This window comes from Loxodonta africana, chromosome 1, assembly GCF_030014295.1.
Source record: "Loxodonta africana isolate mLoxAfr1 chromosome 1, mLoxAfr1.hap2, whole genome shotgun sequence".
NCBI lineage: Eukaryota > Metazoa > Chordata > Mammalia > Proboscidea > Elephantidae > Loxodonta > Loxodonta africana.
This window is the reverse complement of record NC_087342.1, coordinates 137,293,731-137,319,002: the sequence shown is the minus strand read 5'-3', so window position 1 is coordinate 137,319,002 and position 25,272 is coordinate 137,293,731. Positions and strand designations below refer to the sequence as shown.

The 25,272-nt window shown below is 35.0% G+C and overlaps 1 protein-coding gene across 13 annotated transcripts in view; it reads right to left on the bottom strand.

Annotated features, from left to right (window-relative positions):
* Positions 1-25,272, bottom strand: part of SENP6 (SUMO specific peptidase 6) — a 121,159-nt gene that overhangs the window by 64,259 nt on the left and 31,628 nt on the right. For 10 of the 13 annotated variants that reach the window (XM_064288131.1, XM_064288181.1, XM_064288145.1 and 7 more), the window contains 2 exons: positions 21,083-21,103; positions 2,073-2,143 (listed from right to left, as the gene is read on the bottom strand). In XM_064288131.1, coding sequence (XP_064144201.1) covers positions 2,073-2,143; positions 21,083-21,103 — 92 coding nt within the window. Of the gene's footprint in view, positions 1-2,072; positions 2,144-16,327; positions 16,398-21,082; positions 21,104-25,272 lie in introns of those variants that run through there. The other 3 variants (XM_064288115.1, XM_010586650.3, XM_064288185.1) reach the window with 2 other exon arrangements.

Here is a 25,272-nt window from a genome sequence, read left to right as displayed (position 1 = left end):
TCCAGTCCAATCCCTGTCTGGAGAGTTGGCTTCAGGAATGGTTCCAATCTTGGGCTAACAAAGGGTCCAGCCAAGATCTTTATTAATTACAAAGAGAAAAATAGTAATTTTGCAGTGGAAAACCCAGCAGATGCTACCTTAACCAAGTGATCATGGCTAACATCACCAGTAATAAAATACATCAACATCATGTAACCCCTGATATGATGCACTGAGAGAAGTACAGCATCACTTCTGTGGAAGTCTTGCCAAAAATGCACTGCCTCAATCTAACCATAATATGAGACAAACCCAGACTGAGAGTCATTCTACAAAATAAGTGATCACTACTTTTCAAAAGTATTCATGGAGCTTAATGAGACATGACAACTAAATGCAATGTGGGATCCCACACTAGATTCTGGAACAGAAAAAGGACGTTAATGAAATTGAACAAGGTCTACAGCTTAGTTAAAAGTGTTATACCAACAGCAGTTTCTTGATTTTGATAAATGTACTATAATTAATAAGATGTTCATATTAGGGAAAGGTGGGTAAAAGGAAAATAGGAACTTCCTTTTCTATTTTTGCAATTTTTCTGTAAGTTTAAAATGCTTTCAAAATAAAAAGTTACAAAAACCCCTATTCTTATCTGCTGAATAATAAATGTTACTGAAGAAACTTTAAAATTTATTCCTAATAAGCCTGGCTGATTGGCATCTAAAACTGTATGAGTGGGACAATTCACTTAATCTTTCTGAAATGCACCTATAAAATGGGAATGTTGTACAGTTCTCTAAGGATTAGAAATAATGTTCTGACCTAGCAAGAAAATAGTAAAAATAACAGCGGTTAAAAGCCTGGACTGTGGAATCAAACAAACTTTGGTTCCAATACCAGCTCTTCCATATGTGTCCTTGATAGCAGGTTAGGTAATCTCTTTATGTCCGTTTCCTCCTCTGTACAAAATGTGGATAAGGGAATCTTGAATAGAGAGCTAGGATAAAATTAACTATGAATTAAAGCATTTAACTCAGCATGTGGTATAGAGTAAGAGTTCAATAAAGATTTAAGGTATAACGGAATAAACGTTGAAGAGGGTGTCCACTACTACTAGTCTTAATAATAGGGATATGTTCAATATATATACAAAAGATTTTCACCCAAAGTTATTAACAGAAAAAGAACGCAAGTGCTTTAAAAAACAAGCTCTTGGCTATCTGGAAAACATAAACCCAGAGCTACTGCTGTCAACTCAATTCTGACTCATAGAGAACCTATAAGGACAGGCTAGACCTGCCCGTAGGCTTCTGAGGCTGTATAATCTTTACAGAACCTGACTGCTACATCTTTCTCCCACAGAGTGGCTGGAGGGTTTGAATCCGAGCCCATAACCACTGCGCCACGGGGCTCCTTCTGGAAAATACAGCTGCTTAAAATCATTAGATTTTGATTAATAAGAGTCATCAGTAGTATTTACTCAAACAAATGCCTGGGGCAAACTAGACACACACATTGCGAACCACTATTCTAGATAAAGAAAATCAATTTGACGGTGAAATATTTTTCCTAAATGTTATTGGCCCTCGTTTTATTTTTTCATCAATATTATTGCATTAAGAATTACTTAAATGCAGTTATAAATACCCACTCACTTTGGTTCTCCAACATCTATTATTACAATCTTATCAGGTAAGGTCTCTTTTAACTCAGCGGTTCTCTAACGCATTCCAAATTTTAGAATTAAAACAATTTAAGGAAAAGATGATTAACATAATACATTACAACACAGTTGAATAAAACACAATTTCAAAGCTATATAGTCCACTGGCAGTTAACATTTGAACTTTCAGTTTGACAAAAATGCTAATAAATTAAAGCATTTCAAATTGGCATCACCTGATTGCAAAATTACCTGATCATTTCAGGTCACAAAGAAATTCTCAAATCAGAGTTAAACAAGAAAAAGGTTTTCTTTATATTTCTATTGTATCTGAAAATTTTCAAAAGCCAATGTCATCTCCCTATTTGTACCTTTCTTATAACAATTCAAAAACCCTTCACAGGTGTAAAAAGTAAAACTGCACACTTACCAACACCGTGGGGCCGACTTAGCCTTACAGGATTAATATCAATTTTTTGGACATGAGGTGGGTATTCTTTCCTACAAAAGGAAATTTACATAGTTTAATTCTAACATCGAAATGAAAAATTATGGCATATTTACAATATACTTATTAAAGCAAACTACAGCTTATTTGCCATGTAAAAAGCGGTATTATAAAATAGTAAGACTAAACTACATTTAAAGCTTAATGTAAGACCTTTGAGTACAGTAACTATATTTTATTTAGATTGTCAGTCTATCAGGGCCCACAGTAGGAAGGTTGTTCAATAAAGATTTAGTGAATGAATCCAAATTATTGTTCTTTCAAACTAGTCACTTTGGAAAGCTATAGTTATTTCCAAAATGCACAAACCTTTACAGTTTTTCTTTTGGAATTGCCTTCACGATCGGTATATAAAAATCACATTAAAAAGGAACTTATAATATTTCATAGTCACACAACTTATTTTTGAATAAAAAAGTATCCACTTAAATGATACTTCATTTGCTAGTTTTGCTCTAAATGCTTTTTCAATAGTTTAAAAAACACCAGTGAATAATGCAATAAATGTTGAATAGGTTACTGGTCATGAGAACATTCCAAAATCAATCCAAAAACTGTTACGTATAAAACCAGCATTGCAGAATAAGTACTTTTAGTCTTATGACTGTATTATGCAAAGCGACACAAGCACATTTGTTTAAAAATATTACTTTATTCTCAAGACTTCACATACAACAGATTTCCAGGATTTTGAACACAGTCTTCATAAGGGTCCTAAATATTATTTAAGTCCAAATATGCACTAATTTGGAGGGAGGGGGGAACCTATAGCTAACCATAGGATAAAAGCACTAAATAAGGAGAACTGCAACAAGTGCAACAGACCAGGACGCTACGATACTACTTTCCCACTCTAAGTCAAAACTTCTAAAAATACTCCTATTTTATTTAACTAGAAATTAAAAAAAGGGAAAGGGGCTATTTTATTATTTGGAAATCCATTCACACTAGTGATCAATTATCTATTCATTACAGAGTATATGTGAGGATTAATTAATCAAAATCCTAAAGGAATATCTTGTAAGGGTTTCATATTCTTACACCATGAAAGTCAAACTACTTAACAAAATGTAAAGAGAGGTAGTGACAGTAGTGTACTTGTAATAGCAGTTAGCTACTGTTGACGCTATGTGCCAGGTACTGCTCTAAGGGCTTTGTATCTATTAAACCCTTTATATCTAAAGGCTTTACATCATTAAATCTTCACAATAATCTTATGACGTATGTACTATTACTAGCATTTTCAGAAGGGAAAACTGCAGCACAAAGAGGTAAATTAACTTGCTGATGGTCTCACAACTATTAAATGGCACTGCCAGAATTTAACCCAGGCAAACTGATCAATACTGATGAGTAGTGTCATTATCCTGGTGGCATAGTGGTTAAGTGCAACAGCTGCTAACCAAAACGTCGGCAGTTCAAATCCACCAGGCACTCCTTGGAAACTCTATGGGGCAGTTCTACTCTGTCCTACAGGGTTGATATGAGTCGGTATCGACTCGATGGCAATGGGTTTGGTTTTTTTGGTTCAAGTAACACCTGGTACAATTGGCAATTTCCACCTTGCCACAGTTTTAAGATTTGTAAAGATGGGAATTTGTCTTAAGTGTAACAGTGTCAGGAAGACAGCAGATTTTCGGCTTCTGATTATGCTATATTAGGCTTAACATAAAATGTCTGTTTTTATATATCATACATTTTCACACTCTGGATATAGTACTGTCTTACCTTTAATTCAAATAATTGTAATCTCTAATTTTTATAATTCAACACTTAAAGATACTAACTTTAAAATGCAACAGAGGCAATAATAATCTGAAGTGAAATATGATACTACTGTAGCAAACTCTGGAAACTCTGGTGGTGTAGTGGTTAAGAGCTACAGCTGCTATCCAAAAAGTCAGCAGTTTGAATCCACCAGGCGCTCCTTGGAAACCATATGGGGCAGTTCTACTCTGTCCTGTAGGGTTGCTATGAGTTGGAATCGACCCGATGGCAATGGGTTTGGTTTTGGTTTTTTGGTGGCAAACTCCAGTAACTCCTATTGTATATTTTTAAAATAGTGGATGATGTAAAAAGAAGGTATTTTTAAATGATACTATAAATTACCAATAAGAAAAATATTTGACAGTTATACTGTGTTCACAAAATCTGAAAATATATACATATTTTTTTACAGTTTGAACCTACTTGACTATTTCCTCTAGGGTATACTAAAGGTACAGGTTTATTCAGTAAAAAAAAAACTGGATCGATGAAAACACTGCTTTAATGCAGTGTTCTCTGCAATCTGACACAGTGCGCTGAACCAAGCATTGCTTAAATTACATTTGCCTACATTTCCAAACATTATGGCTACTCTGCACTCAATATTTGCTACATGTTTCTCTATTTAAATAGGGCAAACTAAATTTTGTTTTCCAACAGAACAATGGGACACTGAGCAGCTTAAAATGAGGAAAGGAAGGTGTGCGTTAGGATTGTATCCTTTCACCAGGCTTAATCAATCTGTGTGCTGAGCAAATAATCTGAGAAACTGGGGTATATGAAGAAAAGTATGGCATCAGAATTGACGGAAGACTCATTAACAACTAGGATTATGGAAATGACACAACCTTACTTGCTGAAAAGTGAAGATAACTTGAAGCACTTACTGATGAACATCAAAGACTACACAGCATTCAGTATGGACTGCACTTCAACATAAAGGAAACAAAAATCTTCACAACTGGACCAACAAGCAACATCATGATACACAGAGAAAAGACTGAAGCTGCGAAGGATTTCTTTCTACTTGGAACCACAGCCAATGTCCATGGAAGCAGCAGTCAAGAAATCAAAGGGCACACTGCACTGGGCAAATCTGTGCTAAAGACCTCTTTAAAGTGTTAAAAAGCAAAGGTGTCACTTTGAGGATTAAGGTGTGCCTGACCCAAACTGTGGTATTTCCAATTGCCTCATACGTGAGAACTGGACAATGAAAAGACTGAATTACGGTGTTGGTGAAGAATACTGAATATACCATGGACTAACAGAACAGAAGCCCTGGTGGTGCGGTGGTTAAGAGTTTGGCTACTAACTAAAAGGTAGGCTGTTTGAGTCCACCAGCAGCTCCCTGGAAACCCTATGGGACAGTTCCACTCTGTCTTAAAAGGTTGCTCGCTACGCATCAGAATTGACTCAACAGCAAGGCATTTTAACAGGCCAGAAAAATAAACCAATCTGTCTTAGATCAGTACAGCCAGAATGCTCCTTAGAAGCAAGGATGGTTAGTCTTCATCTCACGTACTTTGGACATGTTATCAGGAGGGACCCTGAAGAAAGACATCATGTTTGGTAGAGAGTCAGTGAAAAAGAAAATACTCAAGGAGACAGATTGATACTGTGGCTGCAACAATGTGCTCAAGCATAACGAGGTATGTAAGGATGGTGCAGGACTTGGCAGTGTTTCATTCTGTTGTACATAGGGTCACTATGAGTGAGAACTCATTCAATGACACCTAACAACAAGTTTTGTTTTTAAGTTTTTATCATAATGAAAAAACTGCAGAAATTAAAGCATATTTTAATATAAGAATAAGAAATTTCAGGATTAGTGTTAGTTTGTAAGGGAATTAAAAGAATCTTACAGCCATATTTTCTTTAAAATTTTGTTAGGTGATCTCAAATCAATTTTTATATTAATTTCTTGGCTTGCGGGTCCCATTACTATATAGATACTAAAATTTCAAACTCCAAACTGGAATGAAGCTCAAGCCTAGGATTTAATTTTTTAGTGGGCATCCCGTCGACCCCCACCCCAAATGAAGCAGAAGCAGAGAAACCCCCCTTGCCAGCTGTCCTCTTTCCCTGCAGGTGGGTGATTTTTTACTTCTGTGGGCTTGTGTTTTGTGTAGAAGTTTTAGAAAAAACTCCATCTCATATGCCTAAACAGGGTTCCTGGGACTGATATTCTTCTACCAATCCTGCCTCCCTTTGAATCCACACAGACTGCAGCAGCTATCAGTCACAGCATTGCTCCTATGCTCACCATTTTCAGTTTCTTTTCTGGCCACCAGGGCCTTCTTCCTTTTCCAGGTCACCATATATGTCAAAGAACTTTTACTTCCTCTTATACAGATATCCAAATGTTTGTAATAAGGTAGTTCTCAGGTTCTTAGTAACCATCTCACTGAACTCAGACTAATCACCTTTTCTTCATATATGCTTACTGAAATAAAACCTTAAAGTGAAATGTTAAATCCTTTGGAAAAATAAAATAGGGAAGGGCCCAAGGCTATTTTTGCTGCTTTATGACTACAGATGCCCATTTCTGTGAATTTTATTTGCAACAGTTAATATATAAGGGGCTTTAACTTTTTTTCCCTCAACAATTCCTACATGTATAATTCAGTGACACTGATTACATTCTTCATGTTGTGAAATCATTCTCATCTTTTTCCAAATTATTCCACCACCATTAATATAAACTCAATGGTCCTAAGCAAAAACTCCCCTTTTTTCTTCTCTTTCCCACTCCTGGTACTAGTAATCTTTAGTTTATATATATTTGCTAATTTCATATAAGTGAAATCATACAGTATCTGTCATTTTGTGACTGACTTATTTCACTCAGTTTTATGTTTTCAAGGTTCATTCGTGTTGTGGCATGCCTGAGAACTTCTCTCTCTTTCTGGCTGAGTAATATTCCATTGTGTATATATACCACATTGTGTTTATCCATTTATCTGTTGATGGACATTTAGGTTCTTTCTACCTTTGGACTATTGTGAATAGTGCCGCAACGAACATTGGTGTACAAGGTTTCAGTCTGCGTTCCTGCTTTCACTTCATCTGGGTATATATTTATGATTGGGACTGGTCGGCCATATGGTAGTTCTATGTTCAGCTTTCTGAGGAACTGCCAAACTGTTCTCCACAGCAGCTGTACGATTTTACATTCCCACAAGCAATGGATGAGGGTTCCAGTTTCTCCACAACTTTGCCAACACCTACTGTTTTCTTTATCATTGCCGTTCTGACAGAGGTGAGGTGATATCTCACTGTGATTTTGACTTGTATCTCCCTGATGGCTAACAGAAAGATTTGGTGGCTCAAATCCACCCAGTGACTCTGCAGGATAAGACACCTGGAAATCTGCCCCCACAGAATACAGCCTAGGAATCCCTATGGGGCAGTTCTACTCTGTCATATAGAATCGCTATGACTTGGAATTGACATAAGAGCACACAACAACAATGGCTAATGATGTTGAGCATCTTTTCATGTGCTTGTTGGCAAATGTGAATATCCTCTTTGGTGAAATGTCTGTTAAAGTTCTTTGCCCACGTTTTGATTAAGTTGTTTATCTTTTTGTTGTTAAGTTCCAGAAAAATTTTATACATTTTGGGTATCAGACCCTTACCAGATATGTGGCTCCTGAAAATTTTCTACCAATCTGTAGGTTATCTTTTCACTTTCTGATATAGTCCTTTGATGAATAAAAGTATTTAATTTTTATGAAGTCCCCTTTATCTATTTTGTCTTTTCCTGCTCATGGTTTTGTGTCCTATCTGATTGTCCACCACTAAAAATTAGGTCCCACAGCCTTGCCCTTACATTTTCTTCCAAGAATTTTATGGTTTTAGTTTTCACATTTAGGTCGTTGATCCATTTTGAAATGATTTTTGTGTATAATGTGAGGTATGGATCCTGACTCATTTTTCTGCACGTGGAAATCCAATTTTCCGTTCACCATTTGTTGAAGAGATTCTTTCTTCCTTATTGAATGGACTTAGCACCCTTGTAAAAAAATCAGCTGACCGTAGATGTATGGATTTATTTCTGGACTCTCTAGTCTATTCCACTGATCTACACGTCTATTATGCCAGTACCAGGCTGTTTTAATTCTTGTAACTTTATAGCCTGTTTTGAAATAAAAAAATGTGAGTCTTTCTACTTTATTCTTCAAGATTGCTTTAGCTCTTTGGGGTCCCCTTGTCCTTTGGGCCTTTAATTTTTAAAATACAAGTATTTCTAAAAATAACAATCATCTAAATACTTAAAATATCATCAACCACACTGTATTCTAAAATAGGAATGATTAATAATACTTCGGGTCAGCAAATTCACAACGGGGGGGGGCTCAATTGTCGATTATTATGAAAATGTTAATACCTATGAATACCTAAGGTCTACCAATATAAAACCGCCACATATAAAAACATGTAATTTACAACCTAACGTTCAGAAATACATTTCCTCAATAATTTATTTGACCACTGAATATCACTAAATCTAAATCTTTAAACCAACTATACTGAAGAGCCCTACTTAAGTACATGATCACACCATCAATACTTTATGTAGAGCTTTAAACTTTATTTGTCAATTTTGTAACTTGTACTTGTCCATCATGGTTCTGGGAAACACATGCAAAATAACAAATATCTTATGTTTTATCAAACAACTCATTTACTAACAGTCACCCAAAATGAGACAGGAATAATGAGCCAGAAAAAATTTGGGTTAAAGCCCTTCAAAAAGACTGTAAACCTACTACTACACTTCGAAAGAAGACTAATAAAAACTACGAAATTCTTAAATGTGAAAAAACAATCCATCTTTTCCCTCAAAAACATCCTTATTAATAAAGTCGCCAACTTTCAGAAGAGAAACAGCAACTGAAAAAGAAAAACACCGTAAGAAACTAAACCTTAAGATACTTTCACACGTCATATAGAGTAAATGTTGTTGTCAAAAGCATTAGACTATCAACTCTCAACTTCCCGGATACTATGTTTTGAAATTCTTTTACCACGAGATTACTCATTTTATCAGAAAAAAGGATAAAAGTAAGTGTCTTAAGCAGAAGAATAGGCATTGCAATAACTTCAAGAAAACTGGTAATACTAAAGTTATTCTATTGAAACATTTCTAACCAAAAGAAATAAATTTCCAGTTATCTAATATTTCATTACATTTCTTTTATCTATCGTTTCCTCGAGAGCACCATACACACCACCACTCTACTGTTTCTAGAGTCATTTTAAGCATCTCCTACCTGATTTTTCTGCTGATAGAATTCTTCCATTTCACACAAAATAAATCTCTGGTGGCACAATGGTTAAGAGCTACGGCTGCTCAAAAATGGTATAGCTGCAGCACAAATCCACCAGGCACTCTTTAGAAACACTATGGGGGCAGGGAAGTTCTACTCTGTCCTATACGGTAGTGATGAGTCAGAATTGACTTGATGGCAACAGGTTTGTGTTTGTGTGTGTGTGTTTTTTTTAGACTCTATTTAAAAAGAAAATAATACAAACACAAAAAACTGGCAGGCAATTTTCACCTTAAAAAAAAAAAAAAAAACTGGCAGAGCTCCTGAGGATTGAACTCCAGGGGACACTATTTGCCCTGTAGTTTCTGTGAATTGTGTCCCATGAGTTCTGTCCTATCTAGGAAAGCCTTTCATAACAGCTCTGGTGTTCCCCACTTCAACTGAACCATAATTCTTTTTCTTGACATTTAAAAATCCTCACTATCAGGCTTCAACCTATTCTTTAAAGGATATACAAATGAATAAATGTGCTCAGTGCCTGTTTATGTCAGATACCATATTAGAACTTTTTGCACTGTTTGCCTTATTTGAATGCCACAGTCGTTTTGTCAAGACCAGAAATGACATGGCTCACTGGAGATCATACTTACCAAGTACTAAGTTTGGAGCCCAGGTCCTCAGACTCCTAGGCCCTCCCTCCCAAGTTCCCCCTACTCAAATATTACCTCCATTAGATTGTTCATAACCTCTGGCCTATGAATTATTCTCTAGGAAATAACACTGTCCTTTGCACTTAGGAAAACGTATGCTGATAATATTAAGAGTTTTAGTTCTCATAAACCAAAAAGTTTAATATAGGAATCATAAACTATGATTAAGGTGACATGTCTTAAGCCATTCCAGCAATCTTGAAATAGACCCCACTTTTGATACGACGTTGGATTTCTATTTTGGTAATAAAGATTTTACAAGCTGCATAAAGTGAATTGGAGACCTCTTTTATTTTTCTCTGTTCTGAATTGTTCAAATACCATTTGAATGCTCTGTTCTTTAAAGATTAAATAGGCCCCAGCCTTTTGTCTTTTTTTTTTATAAACTGTATTTTGGAATAATTTCAGATTAGCAGAAAAGCTGCAAAAATAATTCAAAGTTCCCTTATATCTTTTAAGTTTCTCCTAATGTTAACACCTCACATGATACATACGTCAAAATGAAGAAATAAACACTGGCAGGCTACTATTAACTCCAGACTGTATTAGGATTTCCACCAGTATAATACTCTCTTTTTGTTTGGGATCCAATCCAGGATACATCCCATTTAGCTGTCATGCCTCCTTAGTCTTTTGTGGTCTACTACTTTTTCTCAGTTGTTTTTCATGACCTTAACATTTTTGAGAAATGGTCAGGTATTTTGTAGTATATCCCTAAATCTGGGTCTGCCTGATGTTTTCCTCATGATTAGAATGAGGTTGTGGGGGAAGAATATCACAGAAGTGAAACGCCTTTCTTAACATGTAATATGGGAGGGGAGCCCTAGTGGTGCAGTGGTTAACAGCTGGGCTGCAAAACCAAAAGGTCAGCAGTTTGAATATACCAGCTGTTCTCTGGAAACCCTGTAGGGCAGTTTACTCTGCCCTATAGGGTGCTGTGAGTTGGAAATGACTCGATAGCATCAAGTTTTTAGTGTTTTAATATGGGAAGGAGAGGGTATATGATATCAACGTAACTTACCACTGGTGATGTTAACCTTCATCATTTAATTAAGTTAGTGTCCACTCAAAAATTACTATTTTCCCTTATTTTTTCTTTGGAAGCAAGTCACTAAGTCCAGCTCACATTTCTTGAAGAGGAAAGTATCTACATATATTATTTGGAACTCTTCTTTAAGAAAGAGCTGTTCCTTTTCCTCAAATTCATTTTACGTAGCTCATAAAATCTTATTACCAAATGGAATCTGGCGTTGTATTAAAAGCAGGATTTATTTTAAGACTGCTTAAATACTTCAATAAATAATTTATAAAATCATTTGTTTATATCGGTATGAATTCACAGGTATCTATTTTATATTTTGGGTCCAATTGCTTGTTTTGGCCTCTGGGAGCTTTCAGTTGGTTCTTGGGGTCCTTTGACATGACATCATCCTTTTGTTTTTTGAGTATCTGCATGCATTCTGGCACTACAAGATACCCCATGCTCATCATTCCCTCTTCCCTGCCCCAACCCTAGGCATCTAGGATCTGGTTGCTGGTTTATTCCTTATTTTTTTCCCTTGTTTAATGATATCTTTTAAAAAATAGTTTTTCCATTGCTCTGATTAAAAAAGAAATACATTTCTATAAAATAAATCAAATGTATTCATTTTACAGTTCAAACCTATCATTCCAAACTAATTTTTTGGCTTATCAGTCTAATTTTTTTGTGGTAAAAAGACGCCACAAAACACTTGCCAATCCAAAAACTTTTATATGTGTTATTCAGTGATACTGATTAATTCTTCATGCTGTATAACCATTATTACTAACCTTTTCTGAATTTAAGGAGCCCTAGTTTTTTAGTGGCCACAGTGGTTAAGAGCTTGGCTGCTAACTGAAAGGTCAATGGTTCGAATTGACCAGCCACTCTACAAAGAAAGATATGGCAGTCTACTTGCGTAAAGAGTTACAGCTTTGTGATGAAGAACCAGATGGTATCTGGTGGAAAGCCAGCACTGTGAGTTTAAAGAGCCTGCCATGGCCGCTATCTAGGAGCCTAAGTCCAAGTATTGATCATCGATGTGTTAACTCCAATCTCCGATCAAAAGGCGGGAATGATTTAGCAGGTAATACTAGGGCCATTATTTCTTTCTAGAACGTAACCCAGCTGGAGGTAGACTCACAAGGACACATCAACTGGGCCCTGAGGTATAAAGACAATAACTAAGACAATCTGGGAAAACATGTTTTAGGGAATCTTTCACATAAATAAATCATGACACAAAAGATCCATATGCTTTCCACTCTTATCTTTTTTTATTAGCCTTTAGTGAATAGTAAGATTTGCGAGACCAATCAAGAACCTCCTGACTGAAACCCGTACCAGTGATTGTTAAGAAAGACAATTCAAAATGTAGAATCTTAGCAATTTAGCAATTTCTAGCCAATCTGCTATTCATAAAGTTTTCACTGGCTAATTCTTTCCAGAAGTAGACTGCTGGATCCTTCTTCCTAGTCTGTCTTAGTCTAGAAGCTCAGCTGAAACCTGTCAGTCATGGGTGATCCTGCTGGTATCTGAATACTGCTGGCACAGCTTCCAGCATCACAGCAACACGCAAGCCTCCACAGTACGGCAAACTGACAGACACATGGGAAGGATGTTTACGTGTGTTTTACTGACTATGCAAAGGCATTCGACTGTGTGGATCATAAGAAATTATGGATAACACTGCAAAGAACGGGAATTCCAGAACACTTAATTGTGCTCATGAGGAACCTGTATGTAGATCAAGAGGCAGTTGTTTGGACAGAACAAGGGGATACTGAGTGGTTTAAAGTCAGGAAGGGTGTGAGTCAGGGTAGTATCCTTTTACCGTACCTATTCAATCTATATGCTGAGCAAATAATCCAAGAAACCGGACTCTATAAAGAAGAACGGGGCATCAGGATTTGAGGAAGATTCATTAACAACCTGTGTTATGCAGACGACACAACCTTGCTTACTGAAAATGGAGAAGACTTGAAGTACTTGTTGATGAAGATCAAAAATCACAGCCTTCAGTATGGATTATGCCTCAACATAAAGAAAACAAAAATCCTCACAACTGGACCAATAAACAATGTCATGATAAACGGAGGAAAGACTGAAGCTGTCAAGGATTTCACTTTACTTGGATCCACAACCAACAGCCATGGAAGCAGCAGTCAAGAAATCAAAAGACGCATTGCATTGGGCAAATCTGCTACAAAGGACCCCTTTGAAGTGTTGCAAAGAAAAGACGTCACCTTAAAGATTCAGGTGCACCTGACCCAAGCCATGGTATTTTCAATCGCATCATATGCATGTGAAAGCTAGACAATGAATAAGGAAGACTGAAGAAGTTTTGACACCTATGAACTATGGTGCTGGCGAAGAATATACTATGGACTACCAAAAGAAAGAACGAATATCTTGGAAGAAGTACAACCAGAATGCTCCTTAGAAGCAAGGATGGCGAGACTGCATCTTACATACTTTGGACATGTTGTCAGGAGGGATCAGTCCCTGGAGAATGACACTGTACAGGGTCGGTGGAAAAGAGGAAGGCCCTCAGCAAGATGGACTGACACAGTGGCTGCAACAACGGGCTCAGGCATTAACAAAGATTGTAAGGATGGCGCAGGACCTGGAAGTGTTTTGTTCTGTTGTGCACAGGGTCGCTATGAGTCAGAACTGACTAAAGGGCACCTAACAAGAACAACAACAGCCAATCTGTGAACAGTTAAAGCTTTCAGTAGTTTTGCCCTTTGTAATGTTAATATATACTGATGACTGTAATGTTCCTTGGACTGGGGGAGACCCGGCTCTAGCAGCATGCACGGCCATTTTCCCATTCTTGCCTATTCTATAATGTTTCCTTGGACTCAGACAGACAGGGCTCTGGCAGCATGTTTGTCCGTTTTCTCACTTTCATCCCAGGACTTGGACAGGCATGGTTTTAGCAGCAGGAACGTCTGTTTTCCCACTTTTGTCTCTTCTGCAATATTACTCTGACTCGGACTGACATGGCTGTAGCAGCACGTGTGTCCATTTTCCCCTTCCTGTCTGTTCTACAATATTCCTTGGATTTTGGTAGACATTAGCACTGGCAGTATGCTTGTCTGCTTCCCAGTTTTGTCCTTTTGAATATATGCCAAATAAAACTTCTTTTGTTCTTAAAAAAAGAAAAACAAGATTTACAGCCTTGGAAACCCTATGGGGCAGTTCTACTCTGTCCTATAGGGTTGCTATGAGAATCAACCTGATGTCAATGGGTTCTGAGTTTTCCAAATTATTCCACCATCAGTAAAATAAACTCAGTTCCCCTTACACTGTAACTCTCGCTTTCTGCCTCTCCCATCCTTGGTAATCACTAAGCTTTGGCTTCTACTTGCCTATTTCATGTAAGTGAGATCATACAGTATTTGCCATTTTGTGACTGAGTTCTTTCACTCAGCATGACGTTTTCAAGGTTCATCCATACATGGCATACAAGAGGGCTTCATTTCTCTTTCTGGCTGTTTAATATTCTACTGTATGTATATACACTTTGTTTACCCATTTATCTGCTGATGGACACTTAGGTTCTTTCTACCTCTTGGCTATTGCGAATAGTGCTGTAATCAATGAACACTGGTGTACAGGTTTCTGTTTGTGTTCTTGCCTTCACTTCTTTTGGGTATAGATCTAAGATTGGGATTGCCAGGTCATATGACCAATCAGTCTAATTTTGAAAGACACATATTAAAATCTCCCAAATTGTATAAGTAATATAACTGAATTATATATTCAAAAGTGTTAAATCAGCAAACGTGTTGTTATACATATTCCTACCACACACACACACAAACTTCCACGATTGTATTCTAACCAAGATCTCCTTGCATTTTTAACTATTTTAGGGAGCTTTTCACATTTAGCTGCTATATTCTTTCTTATTGACTGTGCCCACAACAAACTGTGTTCCTTTATCCTGTTTAGTGCTTATAACCCTTAATTCCAGCTGTTATTAAAATTCCACACATGCTTTCTTTTCGTTGGCATTTCTCTTGTGGCTCTGTACATCCCTTTACTTTCAAACTGTTATTTTTTATGTCTCAATACAGTATAACCCTCTGCTGTCGAGTTGATTCTGACTCATAGCAACCCTGTAGGACAGAGGAGAACTACCCCATAGGGTTTCCAAAGCTGTAAATCTATGGAAGCAGACTGCCACATTTTTCTCCTGCAGAGCAGCTGGTGGGTTTGAAACGCTGATCTTTTGGTTTGCAGCCGAGCATTTTAACCACTGTGCCACCAGGGCTCCAACAATACAATATACTATATTTAATTAAACTTGACAGTTTACCTTTTACTAGATGTATTCAGTCTGATGATAACTATGACAAGAGCTGACAGACCATTTTTTCTTTCACCTTACTTTACTATTTTTATATTTTTGTTATTATTTTATAGTTTCCTCTTTTCCCCTAATTTTACTGGTTTGCACAACTTATTATTTTTCATCTAGTTAATTTAACAAATAATTACCTTCCCACTCTCAACCCATATTACCAACCCATTGGCCATGTTGTGTTAACATGTTATCAAGATAGTAACAAGATGTTCTACTGCACACACCATAACGGATGAGAAATTCAAAATATTTTTTACTTCCCCATCCTATCCATTGTCATGCCGATTGCCATCAAGTCAATTCCAACTCATAGTGACCCTCCTAGTCTTCCCTATTCTCCCCACTCGCCCTCCCATCATCTTCCTCCTTGCCAAAAAAGGCCTTTAAGATTGCTTTTACCTCTCCTTTCTACCTCCCCAGCTCCTAGATTTTGCTGGGATACTTAGATACAGACTACTATTAATGTTCTTTTGCAGTATCATGTCTGTTTAGAAAGTGGGACATGCTCAGTCTTAATAGAATGCCATTGTATTTAACTGTGCCAAATTATAAATCATGTACAAGATACTATTTTCGAAAACCTCAACTATTTATCAGGTACCAAAACTTCCCTGACTAAAATACCCCAAAGTTTCTATTGCACTAATATAAAATCCTACCTCTTATTATTCTACAAATTATTTTATGACCTAGTTGTGGATGACCTCTCCAAATCCACGTCACAACATTCTCCTCTTTGCCCCCTGTGCTCTGGCCATAGTGGCCCTTCCTTCTGTTCTTTGAACATGCCAAAATCATTCATTCTTGTATTAGTAAGTTAGTTTCACCTTTTCCCTATCTGGAAAAGCCATCCTGATGATCTTGGCATTTGATATGGCTCACTCCTTATTTAGTCTATGGTTAAATGGTTAGCTTTGCAGTTTAGAGTTTTTATGAACATGCAACCTAAAAAAAAAAAGACAAAACTTGCCACTGTCTATCACATCATCCAATTATATGTCTCTACACAGAAATACTTATTTCATATTTTACTTGTTCATTATTAGTCTTTGCCCTATCAGTCTGCCCCAGCTAAAGGAGTAGAGGAATCTTGTCTGTCTTATTCATCACAGTATCCTTATGCCTTTAAAAAAAAAAAGAAAGAAAGAAAAAGAATATAGTAGGTATTAAATAAATACTTAAAATGAATAAAAGTATAAACCTAAAACGCATTATGTAATTATAAGCGTATTTACCAGGTCAAACAACTACACAAACACTGTTGAAAAAAGATGAAAACGCTGTCGAAAGCGAACCACTAGCCACCATGCAGAGCCATCATATAGTAATTTAAATACTGTCAGCTGGTGTAAAATGTCCTAACTCAAGCATCTGAAAGGCACTGTAGCGTTGCTTACTGACTGGGCAAACTGAATATATTTTTATCTATTTACTGCCTATTTAATTTTTTCCCAGAGTTTCCATGTTTAATTACTATTTTCTTTACAGTGTGCTTTATTCTGTACAAGACGAGTCATTCTTTTCTTCCCTTAATTACCATTCTTTAAAAATAAGTCTACTGCTCTTCTCAAATATTTATCCTTCTAAATGAACTTTAGAATCAACTGGTCAAATTCTCAGAACAACAAAGTCACTGAGATTTAGCTAGAACCACATTAAATCCACTTTAAAGAAGCACTGGCATCAAACAACATGAAGGCTTTTTATCAACGAGGAATGTAATATATGCATCCAATTAGGTTCTTTAGATAATTTATTAACACTATTAATTTTATTACAAGGTATTTAAATTTAGTTGCTATTGTGAATGCGATTTTGGTCTTTCTAATATATGCTCCAACTGGTTAGAGCTGAAATGAAGAAAAGCATTAATTATTAATACTCTCAATCTGGTAGCCTACCATCTCACTCAACTTCTATTATTGCTAAGGTTTCAGATAATCCCCATAATTAAAAAAAAAAGTATCATCTGAATATAATTTTATTTTCAAATATCTTGAGACAGCAATTGACAGTATTATTATCAATTGGTACCATCCCTCTCAAAACAATTTGGGAATATTTATCAAGAGCATTAAAAACATTTGTAATCCAGCCCAAAGAAGTCCTTTCTCGAGATTTATCCTAAGAGGTGCAGTTAGAGATTTATATACCAAGTTATTCATCTAAGTGTTATATAAAATACTGGGAGTGGGGGAAGACAGAAACAGGCTAATAGTAAAAAAAAAAAAAAAAACCAAAACTCATACAGTTTCATAACAAGCTATTACGTAGCCAATAGAAGCCAATGACATAAAAAAAAGCTTAGCACATACTGTTAGGTCAAAATTCAGAATATATAACTATATTTCCATTATGACCTAATGCCTAAATATATTAAAAAGTGCATAGGAGAAAAAAAAAAAAAAAAGACTGGCAAGAAATACATTAAAATCCTAATAATTTTCTATTGTAAGAGCTTTATAGTGACCATACAGGACAGAATCCCCACGAGTCAGAATTGACTTGGTAGAGGACAGAGTAGAACTGCCCCATAGGACTTCCAAGGAGCTCTTTTGGTTGGCAGCCGAGCTCTTAACCACTGTGCTGTGAATTGGAATTTCACTCGACAGCAACAGGTTTGGTATTTTTGGGTTTTTTTCCAAATACACCTTTTAGGTATGTTACTTTACTATATTCTTTTCAACTTTGTACCTCTCAAAATTATTTATAATGTACCCTTTTTACAATAAAAAAGTATTCAAAATCGTTTTTAATTCAAAAATCACCGTTCAGGATTATAATAGGTCAACAGATTTTTTATTCAGGAGGTAAAACAACTGTTATAATACCAAATTATATATTCTAGATTGCTTGTGCTAACACACACACTGTATTCACAACTGAATTTCTCCATAAAGTCAGAAAGGCACTTGAGTCATTCAAGTTGTCATAAGTCATCCCATGATAAAGAGAATTAACAGTATTTTTTTTTTTTAAGTTTTCAAGCTCCAAATCTTACTATTTATTTCAGGAGGGTATTAAGTTAAAAACACACCTCATTGTGCTCAGTATACATTACAATTAGGAAAAAAAAAAAAAAAACTAGAAAAGATTAACCTTCCACAAGTACATTTTACTTATTAGATAAACCAATCTCCTATAAATAAATCATTTAGTTCAAAGATTTACAGTCTCTCATGTGTTAAGGGAAAAAGATAAAAGATCCTCCATTACTCTTCAAAGATCATAAAAAAAGAGGCAGTTTACTGTTGAAACCCATTGCCATCAAGTCAATTCCGACTCACAGCGACCCTATACGACATAGTAGAGCTGCCCCATAGACTTTGCAAGGAGTGGCTGGTGGAATCGAGCTGCGGACCTTTTGGCTAGCAGCCGAGCTCTTAACCACTGTGCCACCAGTGCCCCAAGAAGGGAGAAAAAGGGCTTACGTGGAGAAAAAAAAAAAATCACAAAGTAAAAACTACTGTTAACACCAAAGTTCTTCTCAGTTTGTCTCTAATTAACACAAAATAATTTCACGTAAGGATTCAAAGGATTAATGGGCTAAGTTTAGCCTTAAAGTAAATAAGCTGCCAAATAAAGTACTCATGAGCTTTCCTCATAAGGTCTTTTTATAAAAAGCTGTTGCTTCATCTTCAATTTTTAAGAGCTTTAGAATCCCTGCAGGTAGACTTAGTAAAATAATTGAAAGAATTTCGATATGGATTGTTATTATTTTAGGAAGCTTAAATTATAACATCTAAAAAAAAAAAAAAAAAACAGTGTTAAATAGTCATCTCATTTGTTCCTCAAAAACCTCCTTTAAAATTGGGCAAATATTACTATCCCCATGTTATAGCAAGTAATGTGCCCACTGGTTATATGCTACTCACTCAATTCTCTCTTATGACTCCTATTCCAGTATTATTCCAACAAGAATGTAAGCTCCAAAAGGAATTTCTGTCTGCTCCTAATAGAGTACCTGGCACATACAGGCATTGTTAAATATATCAAGGAATAAATTTATCTACTGAAATGCGCTTAAGGAGCCAAAATAGCGGAAAAATCAGCACAAATCCTCCAAGGCTACTGTGAAAAAGTTAATAATCTAACATCTTTCTATTATTATGATAACATAACAGTACCTACATTTTATCTACTATAGTATACTGGAAACAATTTCTTAGATAAAACAAAACTGTTTCATATATATAATTATAGAGTTATTTAGTATGTATTTTCTAAGTTTTATTAAAAAATATTAATGTTCTTACTAAAAAAGGAAACCACATGAGTTAAAAATTAAAGATATAAAATGACTGTGTCATACGAAAAATAATGATTTAGTAAGAGATAAAGATAACAAAAAGGGAAAGTACTTTTTCACTCCCACAAAGTAGGCTGTAAAACGTCTGCACAATCCATTCATTTAAAACATGTAAGGCTTGTGGTATTGTGGTGGTTTGTGTGTTGCTATGATGCTAGAAGCTATGCCACTGGTATTTCAAATACCAGAGGGGTCACCCACGGTAGACAGGTTTCAGAGGAACTTTCAAGCTAAAACAGACTAGAAAGAAAGGCCCAGTGATCTACTCTTGAAAATTAGCCAATGAAAACTTTATGCATCACAATAGAACACTATCCAAAGCAAGCGAGTTGAGTGCCACTCGTTTGCTTTGGACACATCAGAACGGATTAAATGCTAGACGAGGACATCATGTTTGATGAAATAGAGGGTGAGGGAAGCCCTCAGTGAGATGAACTGGCACAAGAGCTATAACAATAGACTTGAACATCCTGGTAGTGGTGAGGGTGACTCAGGACTGAGTAGCATTTCATTCTGTTGTATATGAGGTCACCTGAGTCAGAGTTGACTCGGCTGCAACTATCAAGTATTTCATAATTATAAAATATGTGTAAATCTTTTGTTGGAAGGATCATCTTTAAATTTATATTTTAGAAACTTGGTGTTTATAAAGATGGAATAAATGCACTTAATAAAATATTGCACATTATCCTCTTTATCTCTACATCTTTAAACAAAATTACAGTTAAAATTATTGAATTTGAAAAAATTATACAATGTCCTTTCTTTTGACATTCACCAATCACATAAAAGTACTGCAAGGGCTCTTAATGAAACTAGCCAAAAGGACATATACACCGGCTAAAAACATTCTGTATGCATATCAGTGGGTTTAGAGAAGCTATTCTTATGGGCTCCTGCTTTATAGCAATCACATCATTTCACTATTCAAAGCGATGTGTTCTTAAAAACCTTTTCCGTATCATTTATATTATTTAACATTTTTCCTAAAGGACTATGTGCCTGCAGTGTTAGGACAAAAGGAAGAAATAGTAAGAAAAGAGAAAGGTCGATCATAAAATTCTACTACAAACTTTTGTTTCAGAATAGGAATGAATACATTTGATGTATTTAACTCCAAGCTACTGAGGTGTAAAAACAGAAGTATTATCATCACTGAAATATATCAAGAAAGATTTGATAATGTAACTGAGAGCAATCATACTAAGACACTGAAACATTCTATTTTTAAAGAAAAGTAATCATATCAGCATAAATAGATAACCATTCACAGAAAATGTATATTGAGAATTATGCTGAAACACTACCACATAATCCAAAGATCATGCTATTATATTAATGTTTCCTTTTAAAAGATAACGAATAAGCTTTAATGATGAACGCTAATTCAATAGGTATTTTTCAAAGTATATAAATAACCAAGAATTTGATATTTTACTGCTATATCCATGCTCTAATTTCATCGATATTAAGCTTACCTTTCTTTTCGGTCCAGATTGCTTAAAACATGAAAAAGAAAAGAAAAGTAAGAGGCGAGACCTCATTGTTGCTATATCATTGTAGCTTTAGTAACAGCAGTCAATAAGGTAAAACTATAATATGATCAACTTGTTTTAAAGACATTATAAACCAAAAAACCAAAACCATTGCTGTCGAGTCAATTCCGACTCATAGTGATCCTTAGGACAGGGTAGGACTGCCCCATAATTTCCAAGGAGTGCCTGGTAGATTCAAACTGCTGACCTTTTAGTTAGCAGCTGTAGCACTTAGCCCCTACGCCACCAGGGTTTCCAAATACATTATATACATGTTATATACAACATTTTGAATCTTGTCTAATATATATACACTGTTTTTCAATTTCTGTCAATACAAAAAAGTTTATATTTAAATAGTCTTCCTCTTAATACATTTAACAGGAAGAAGAAATATGTATAAAAATATGAAAGATTCCTGGAAGGCTTCATTTAACTATAAAACATTTTAAATTTTTAGTGGTTACTAAATTTTAACTAAAAAACATTAAATTTTTAGTGTTTCCAATCCTAATATCAGGTATGACTATTTGCTTTTGAGTAAGGAAAAAAAAATTTTAAGGCTGAAAATTTTGTACAAAAGTCTTAGATTAAACAAACAGTTTGGGACATAATAAAAGGCCTAAAGTTTGAAATTACGGCCTTTTATCACAAGTCCAAATTATAAAAGTTCCACCCTTCTCCACAGTTCATGAAAAGCTAAAAGGCTATTAGCATCAATTACTCAAGAAAAAAATTATATAACCCCTCGATTCAGAAAACAAGATTCAGACTCCATAATTATTCCTCTATTAAAAACAATATTCAGAATTAACTATAAACAAAGCACGATTGACAAAATCCCTGAGTTCCCATATTAATTCTTGTATTCCTATGATGTGGCGTACACTAGTGAAAAAAAAAAAAAATCCTGGTAAGCTAAGAAAAAATATGTAACTTTTATATGAATAACATTCAAAAGAAACACATTAAAAAAATAAACAATTTTCATTAATTTGAAATTTACCTTTGCTATTCCAAATAAATGCAAATAGTCTGTACAGAGTTACGTTATATAAGTGACAGAAAAATGAGAGTATTGCCACATCTCTATTAAAGTGAAACAAAACATAAAGATAAAAGTTTAAATATACTCTATCTTACCCTATATATATATTCTTATGAAGCTATATTTCCAGGAAAATACAATGAAAATCGAAAGTTAGGTATTTAATCTAGCCATTCTTAACTCTATGTTCCTGTGCCCAAGGGAGTGAAAAGAGTTTAAAACACTAGAGTTTGTTGTTTTTTAAACTCACCTGTATAGAGGAAAGGGAAGAGGTAGAGGACATAGAAAAGGTAAAAGAAACAAGTTTGGTTCTTCCCAAAAAATCAAGACAGTCACGAAGAAAAATAAGCAAACACACACACACACACTCATGCTCATTTTTCTTATCTTTGAGAAAAATACATTTATCCTAACATGGTATCCAACTTTTAAGTCATAGTACTTATACAAAAATCCTCAACACGTATTTATTTATCAAGTCTTGCCCTAGAGGACCTTACATACTAAACTTTAAAAAAAAAAAACCTTATTAAAAAAATGAGGAAGAAGCCATTATGAGTAACGTAGGACTCTGTTAAAACGTCAACTTACATTCTTACTGGGCTATTTCATACAAAGCGGAAAATAAAAATTACTTTGAATTACAGTTGTACTAGTACTCTTGCAAGTTAAAAAAGAAGGAAGGAGGGAGAACAGTGGTGAGGAAGAATGAGCTGATTCTTATATATGGGACCTGTTTTAAGACTTAAAAATATTTTTCAAAACTGTAATTTTCATTAATTAAATTTTATTCCTGGGTCCATTTTCCCCTTTATGGGCTATATATGCTTTTGTACACTTTAATTTTACCCTACGATCCCTTACAGTCTTTTCCCCATTCTTAATAAAAAGCCAAGCCAAAAAAAAAAAGTATGTGAAAGAAATATAAATAAAACATAAATTGATAAAATATGCTGTTTTAACACATCTGATCAAAATGGGTGTAGAGATATACATAGAGTTGTACAGATTTTTAAATTTCTGCCTTTTATTTTTCCATACTAAGGCTATTTTTCCATCACTACACGGTATATAAACAGCTTACGTTTTAAATATGAATTAAATTATCTCTCAAATCTCAGCAGCTAACTGATATGATATTTAAGCAATCTTCACTCATTCCTATTAGATAAACAGGTGTGAAGCACTTGTTCCCATATTTTACTAAAGAATTACAAATTACTCAGGAAGAAGGTCTAATTTACTTAAAAACCAAGTTACAGCACTCATCCTAAAAAAGCATAGGCTGAGTGTATGAATTACCAACTGGTGTTACTTCCTTGAATTTCAAATTAAGAGTTGGAAAAAAAAATAAGGAGAAGCTGTAAAAACCAGTGTATTCATTTTCACCTGACATCTGACAATCGTGCCAACACTACACTAATTAAAACAGACTACTTGGTAGCAACCATTTTTGATGAAGGCTTTCTTTGTGCCTTTGAAGATGTTTCCTACTGCAGGGGTGGCCTGTTCTCTTCTAATTCCTTTGAGTTCTTCCTTGCTCCCTTTTCTGTGATATTACTACATATACTTTGTATATCTCTACTATTGCACTTACCACGTAATCATTTGTTTACTTGTCTTTTCTGTCCTCTACGCTAATCAAACCTGAGCTCCAAAGGCAAGGACTTTGTTACATTCACCTTTGAATATTCTGCACCTCACCTATACCTGGTATGTAGCATAAAATGACAACATTTTTGGAGGAAGAAAATGGAAAGCCTCTCAATAACTTCTTTCAACTTCTAAATCTTTTTAGTGACAGTTATACTGCTGTAGGAGCAAGAAATGTATATTCTTATACAGAATAAATAAATAAAAGACAAACAATAAGTAGAATCTGCCTTGCTGACTTGACTCTTTACGGTTTTACTGCTCCTATGGAGCTGTTCTTGTATTTTCATTCAGGATCTTTTTTTTTTAATACAAATTAACTCGTGTTTTTTTTTTTGAAACTTTTACTAGTAAATATTACTCCCTATTAACTGAATCTAATCTTTTATGCAGATGAGTGATGATACACATGCAAGGTATGACAGATGCAGAGACCTATTATAGTGCACGATAAGTGCACTTACCAATTTCCACACTATAATCAGTTTAATCTTACCAATGAGGAAAGGAAGGATGGAGGCAATAGGTCACAGTGCAAATAATTCCAAACTAAGAGAAAACATCAAAAATAATAATTTTGGTTGTAAAATATATCACTTAACTTGGTTGTAAATTTTTAAGTAGTATTTCACCTTAAAACCATATTTTCAGTATATGAAGACATCTTTATCATAGATGGACTTTATCAGTGCGATCAGTATGTGAGGAGAAGTGTATGTTTCTCCTTCTACCCTCCCCCTAATTACCTTCTTTTATTATTTATTCTCATGTTTGTGTCACATGCAGGCCAGAAAGACTGATCTGTGTACTTTGACAGCAGGGCAAGCCATTTTTTTTTTAGTATGTGCACTAACATTTGTGTTTTTAGTTGATTCTCTTAATTATGTGAAAACTATGATAAAATAACATAATAAGCAAAAGATGGGTTTATCAGCCTGAAGTCTGAGAAAGATTTCAGGTTTTTATGTTAATAGTCTATAACTTAACAGCAAATATAGCAAGGGTTTTTAAAAGTCAGGACACATTTTCTAAATGAGTTAACAGCCTAGTTTGACATTTTCAAAAACTGAAGAACAGCACCTGAAACATATACTAAATCTCTAAGTTTTATTAGTTATCAAAAAAAAATCACCTAAACTATTTATAACATAATAAATAGATTATTTAATTGTTGGAAACTAAGGACTTCTAAGCTAACTGAAAAAGGATGCAACATTTCAAAAAACGTTCTGAAAAGCCTCATAGTATTTAAAATACCAAGTTTTCCCCAAATATTACTTTCATTATTTTAAGGTTCAAGTAGTACGTTCAAGATCAATGAGAATACTCAAATCCATAAAAATTACTGTGCAATAGATTTTTCTCAAACATTTAAAAGTAAAAATGTGATTTATTTTGAATTACAAAATCCTATAAACCTTGTATGAAAAGG